The sequence below is a fragment of the Anas platyrhynchos genome, chromosome 30 (assembly GCF_047663525.1).
Source record: "Anas platyrhynchos isolate ZD024472 breed Pekin duck chromosome 30, IASCAAS_PekinDuck_T2T, whole genome shotgun sequence".
In the NCBI taxonomy this organism is placed as follows: Eukaryota; Metazoa; Chordata; class Aves; order Anseriformes; family Anatidae; genus Anas; species Anas platyrhynchos.
The window spans coordinates 3,509,579-3,515,959 of NC_092616.1; the positions used below are offsets into that span (position 1 = coordinate 3,509,579).

A 6,381-nucleotide genomic window follows, 5' to 3' on the forward strand; every position below is an offset into this window, starting at 1 on the left:
GAGGGAGGGAGCCCAAGGGATTCCACCAGGCTGTTTCCCGGAAGGTTTCCCTGCAGCCCCAGGGCCATGTGCAGGGAGCCTGGTGGGGAGCAGAGCAAGGGAGGCCTTGGGCTGGGCCTCTGCTGCTGAGCTGGGCCCAAGGGGAGCTCGTGGCAAGCGAGCAGCACTGCAGAGAGACAGCTCTGCCCAGGAGCAGCTCCTGTGCACAGCGCAGCAGGGCTGGGGGCACTGCCTGCAGCTGGCACTGGGAGGACAGAGAAGGGAGAGTTGTTAAAGACTGCATGGATTGTTAGAAAGCTGAGAGTATACTGGAAAAGCAATGCTTGCAACCCTTAACATGGTAAGTCTGAGTGCATTGCAATGCACTGGAGTATCCTGGATGTGCCCTAGACCGGGATTATTCCAGAGCAGATGAGGCTGTAGACAGAGAGTGTTTATTTCTTGGAGAGAAGGACATGCTCCAACACAGGGGTTCCCTGCCATAGGGTCATTGTCCAGGCCCCGAGGGCTCCCTTCTCATGGGCCAGCTGCAAGCTGTGAAGCCGGGGGTGCAGGCAGGGGTGTCCAGGGCTGTGGTGCAGAGCAGGGTCCCTGCTGTGCCCCAGGGGCTGTGTGCCGGGGCAGGGCCTCTGCCGCCTGCCAGGCTCAGCACTCAGCCTGCCCGGGGAGCTGCCCAGGGCGCTGCGGGGAGAAGCTGCGGGTGGAAGGAGCCCTTCCAGTAGGGCAGGGTCCTGCTTCTGGTGGGAGGCTGCTACCTGGGGCAGCCTGCTCACAAAAACACAGCACAACCAGGGTGTATCCAAGGGGGCTTTGCAACAGCCGGGATAAGGTAGAGGATTTAAGCTTCAGTCACAGCTTTTGTGAGCCTCCTGAACTTTCAATCTTCTCTACTTGCCTCAGATGTAATAGAAATATATGCTGTTAGTTCCAAGAAGTGCCTGAGACTCCATGATGGCTGAGAGGTTACAAGGATCTTTTCTTTCCCCTCAGCCCCTAGAAAGCTCCACCACCTCACATGCACTGTCAGCAGGGTCTGTGTGCCCTGGGCTCTAGGACGTGTCCCCAGCGAGCTGCCCCTGGGCAGAGCCCTGCTGCCAGGAGGTGTCTGCAGGGCAGAGCTGAGCACCCAGCGGGTGGGATGGGGGCTGTGAGCTGCAGGCAGGAGGCATGGGGACAGAGACCCAGCTGCAGGCAGGGACAGCTGCAGGCAGCAGAGCCATGGGCAGAGAATGGTAGGACAGTGTTAGCAGAGTACTCTGCTACCTGTCTGTCTGTCCCCTAGCTCACAGGATTGAGGACATGACTCATAACTTCAGCAGCAGAACCTCCAGCAGAGCAGAGTCTCCTGAGTTCTTGTCAGTCCCTCCCTGGCCTTGCCTCCCCTGGCAGAAGCCTTGTGCTGTTTCTCTCTGCTCCTACACCTAGTGTTGTTTTATGGCTCCCTGCAGATCTGGCATTCAGCTGCAGCTCAAGCTCTGACCCTCTTGGTCCCACCACGCAGATCCGCCCTTAGAGGAGAAGTGCCCAAACCCCCTTCTAAACTCTGGGGCTTGGGGCAATGCAGTCTGGAGGGAAGGAAAAAGCTGAATCATTTTCCCAGACATTCTGGAGGCCACAATCATTGAGCAGCTCAATGTGGGTAACTCGACTGAGCCCTAGAGGAATCTGGCTGAGACCAGGGTAGATGGACAGACTGGTTATCCTCACTGCACTTCACAAAATCCTCATAGAACATTCACAAAATCTCACCTGGAATGTAGGAAAAATGCCAGGGTTTTCTACCCTCAAAAAACTCAGAAGAGTGTCACAGATGCAGTTGAAACAAATTAAAACATAAATGCTGTTTGGCAGTCAAGAGTGTTGAGAATGGTAATGCTGGGAATTCTACATACATCAGAGGTAGACTTAATCAGAGGTCACTCCTGATTTCTTTATGTTTAGACTTGTAAGCAGGCGTGACTCCTCCACAGTCCACAGCAGTGTCCCCTGCTCCCAGTGACACCTTCCTCCAGCAACATCCAAAGCTCAAGCAACAGAGCAGCAGGAAAGTCTCAGAAATGGGAAAGTCACTGTGTGGGTTTTTCAGTGAGAAGTGGAGTAGGTTTTTCTCAGAGATGTCTCTCTTAATTATTGTGGTCTTTTCTTCCTTGGGTAGTCCCCGTTGTCCAGGAGGATCAGATGTCCAACAGCAGCTTCATCACTGAGTTCCTCCTCCTGCCATTTGCAGACATGCGGGAGCTGCAGCTCCTGCACTTCGCGCTTTTCCTGGGCATCTACCTGGCTGCCCTTCTGGGCAACGGCCTCATCCTCACCGCCGTAGCCTGCGACCACCGCCTGCACACCCCCATGTACTTCTTCCTCCTCAACCTCGCCCTCCTCGACATGGGCTGCATCTCTACCACTGTCCCCAAAGCCATGGCCAATTCTCTTCATGATACCAGGACCATTTCCTATGAAGGATGTGCTGCACAGGTCTTTCTTTTTCCTTTTCTCATGTCGGCAGATTTGTTTCTTCTCACTGTCATGGCCTATGACCGCTACGTTGCCATCTGCAAGCCCCTGCACTATGGGACCTTTCTGGGCAGCAGAGTTTGTGCCCAGATGGCAGCAGCTGCGTGGGGCAGTGGATTTCTCTATGCTCTACTGCACACTGCCAATACATTTTCCCTGCCCCTCTGCCAAGGCAATGCTGTGGACCAGTTCTTCTGTGAAATCACACAGATCCTAAAAATCTCCTGCTCAGACTCCTACCTGAGGGAAGTTGGACTTCTCGCATTCAGTGGCATTCTGGTTTTGGGGTGTTTTGTATTCATTGTGCTGTCCTATGTGCAGATCTTCAGGGCTGTGCTGAGGATGCCCTCTGAGCAGGGACGCCACAAAGCCTTTTCCACGTGCCTCCCTCACCTGGTTGTGGTCTCCCTGCTAGTTAGCACTGGTGTATCTGCCTACCTGAAGCCTCCCACTATCTCCTCTTCATCCCTGGACATGATAATGGCTGTTCTATATGCAGTGATGCCCCCAGCAGTGAACCCCCTCATCTACAGCATGAGAAACCAGGAGCTCAAGAATGCCATTAGGAAAGTGATGTCATGGATGTTTATCAGGATTTGCTCAGGAAATTAATTGGACCCTTCAGCAGCTATAGACTGCTTCTTTTGCTTCTTCTATACATGAATTGTGGTTTATGTCATGACAGGCTAAGCCTGCCTGGTTTTACTTCTAGAAGACTTTTTTTTTTTTTTTCCATTTTCCCCCTGTGATACTGTTTTCCACAAAGAAATGCCATTCTTCATCCCCTTTCACTTAAGTCCCAACATACCTTATGTGATCCTGAGGCTCTGCATAAACAAGGAGCCAGCCTCTCTGTGTATTTAAACAAAATAAATGAACCTACAGCAAATTCTTTTTCTGGATCCCACACTCAGCAGAGCAGAGACATAATGGGACCAGCGAACCCCCTTCTGGCTGCCCTGGCCCACGGGCTGCAGGAGCTGCCTGCAGGCCCACAGGGATGGCACGGAGGGACTGCAGGCCTCTGAGGATCTGCTGCAGAGAAGAGCAGGGGACACCACAGCAGGGTACGCTGATCTCTGTATGCTTCTGCCATGGATGTTTCCATCTGTGGAGCTGAGCCCTCTATGCCCCAGGAGCTAGTGTTCCCTTCAGAGGGGCCGGGGCTGTGGTGGCAGTGCCCAGAGCCCTGCAGCAGCCTGCAGTGGGCATTGCCCTGGAGCCACTGCCACTGGGCTGGGCAAAGGGCAGGGAGGCGGGCAGAGGTCAGGAAGGTGGGGAGCCGGGCTCAAGGCCTGTGTCAGGGCAATGGCCAGCCCTGCCAGCCTCTGTCTTGGCCCAGAGCCCTGCAGACCTGGAGCAGGGCTGTCTGCAGAGCCCTCATGGGACATGGCTAGGTCAGGGCAGGGGCCATGGGACGGAGGAGGCTGCAAAGACAGGAGGGCCATGGTGGAAAGGGACCCTGATGGTTCCATTGGGATTGTAATGGGGAGAGATCCACCCAGCCTTGAATGTGCACTGCCATATGTGGTGCCTTGGCAGCACGGCTGTGGGACCATGTGTGGGGCAGTGGGGCTGGAACGATGCAGGGACAGGGCTCTGAGAGGGGCCATGAAGGATCTGTCAGGGCATGACAGCAAGGACAGGCTCCAAAAACAGAAATTTATGGTGGAGATGGAGATATGGTTTTAGCTAGGGCAGAGCTCACCTGGAAGTGGTGTTATCGAGAAAAGTCAAGAGCAAAGAGAAGAGCTTCTGCTGGAGCTAAGGCTCAGATTTCTCACCCAGCTCACCCAGGGCTCGCCCTGAGCAAGGCGGCCACGAACCCTTCCTGCCCTCCTGCCTGCCCCACGCCGCCAGGTGGCTGTAGCAGAGGGGACCCCCAGCCAGCCTCTCGATGGGGCTCTGCCAGCCCCTCGCCCTCCCCTCTGCAGTGACGTCATTGCTGCCCAGGGGGCTCTCTGATGCGCGGGATGATGTCACAGTGCCTGCCGGCCAGCCCTTCTGAGGGCCAATCAGGCTGCTGCAGTTGCAGTGACCTCACTCCAGCCCCCTCCCCACGGCCTGCCTCTCCCCTTCCCTCTCCCCTGTCTGGACCCCGGGGACAAAAGTCGGTGTTATGCAGCAGCTTTGCAGTGGTGGCCTCCGTGGTGGTTTTGCCAGGGAGGACATCTGCCCATGTGCCAAAAGGACCTACTACCACCAAGATGTATTTGGTGTTTCAAACTGTCACTGGCCTTGCAAAGTCTTTCTGCAGTTGTGCCCAGGGACCTTCACTCCATTGGTCCTGGGCTGGGGCTTTCACTTCAGCTGAACCTGTGTTGGTTGTGGCACAAACAAGATGCCTCTTACAGCTGCGCTCTGCATCCTCCTTCATGGGAGGGCACCACTCCGTGTCCTTCACTGTGCTCACAGTGTTTGTCTTAGCTCACGGATGAACCGGATTTAATCTGCTTGAGTCTTCTGAGGCCCAATCCAAGGCCTATTGCCTGCTGCACTGTCGTAGTTTAACCCGGCTGGCAGCTAAACACCACGAAGCCGTTCGCTCACCCTCCCCCCTCCCTCTCTGGGACAGGGGAGAGAAATGGAAAGTGAAGCCCGTGAGTTGAGATAAAGACAGTTTAATAAAACAGGAAAATAATAATAACAATAATAATAATAATAATAATAATACAATGATGACAATAGTACTACTACTACTAATATGTACAAACAAGTGATGCACAATGCAATTGCTCACCACTCGCTGACCGATGCCCAGCCTCACCCCGAGCAGTCCGGCCCCCTCCCCCTGGCTAGCCACCCCTATATATTGTTTAGCATGACCCCAGATGGTATGGAATACCCCTTTGGCTAGTTTGGGTCACCTGTCCTGGGTCTGTCCCCTCCCAGCTCTTGCTGCACCCCCAGCCTGCTCATTGGCAGGACAGAGCAAGAAACTGAGACGTCCTTGGCTTGGTGTAAGCACTGCTCTGCAACAATTAAAGCATCGGGGTGTTATCAGAACTCTTCTCATCCTAAGCCAAAACACAGCATTCCACCAGCAACTAGGAAGAAAAATAATTCTGTTCTAACTGAAACCAGGACATGCACCTACCGCGCAATAACTATTACTTCCCCATACTACGCTGATTGACCTGATGAGTCTGTTCATATTAATTGCTTTTAATTTCCCTAGTTGGAAGGGGACATATTCCCAGACTGGGACAAGCTGCTGAGCTCTGCCACAGCCACTCACAGTCACCTGCTATTGAGTCTTTCAGCCTCAGGTTGTCACACGTGACTCAAGACGAGTTTCTCAGGGTCTCAATGGCCATTTCAAGTGTAGTTAACTCCAGCAATCCACTGGCAAGTGTGCCAGGATGCATGGTGCATTCCCGCAGGAATCCCTCACAGAACCTATGGTTTTATCTAGGCCACAGTCTCAAGTTCCCAGACTGCAGTGGCTGCCTTCCAATGATTGTGACTTATGTTAGACTCATAGAAACATAGAACCATAGTGCCATGTAGGTTGGGAAAGACCTGCCACATCATTTGGGTCAGGCCAAAGACGACAAGCTAACAAACTCTGATCTTTATACAGCTCTTCCTGATAAATTCGGCAGTGGCCTTGTGTTCCTTTTGTTTCCTCTTTAACTGTAACTTCAGCAGGAATAGTTCATCTTGGTACCATGGCACAAGCATACAGAGGTCAGTGTCCCCTGCTGTGTCCCGTTCTCCTCTGCATCAGACCCTCAGAGGCCTTCAGCCCCTCTGTAGCATTCCTGGGGGTCTTCAGGCATCTCCTGCCACCCCAGGGCCAGGGCAGCCTGCCCTGACCTGCTGCAGAGAGAAAAAGGTTTACTAGTCCTGTTTATTAATCCACTGAAA

At 53.7% G+C, this 6,381-nt stretch overlaps 1 protein-coding gene across 1 annotated transcript; it reads left to right on the forward strand.

Annotated features, from left to right (window-relative positions):
* The first annotated feature begins 2,178 nt into the window (after window positions 1-2,178).
* On the forward strand, window positions 2,179-3,123 carry LOC119714671 (olfactory receptor 14C36-like). The gene has a single exon (XM_038171649.2). It carries the CDS (start codon window positions 2,179-2,181, stop codon window positions 3,121-3,123), a length of 945 nt encoding a protein of 314 aa, XP_038027577.2.
* Window positions 3,124-6,381: the final 3,258 nt, after the last annotated feature.

What these genes read in the sequence shown, in the direction of transcription:
- LOC119714671 (XM_038171649.2), top strand. Translation starts at nt 2,179, where the DNA reads ATGTCCAACAGCAGCTTCATCACTGAGTTCCTCCTCCTGCCATTTGCA.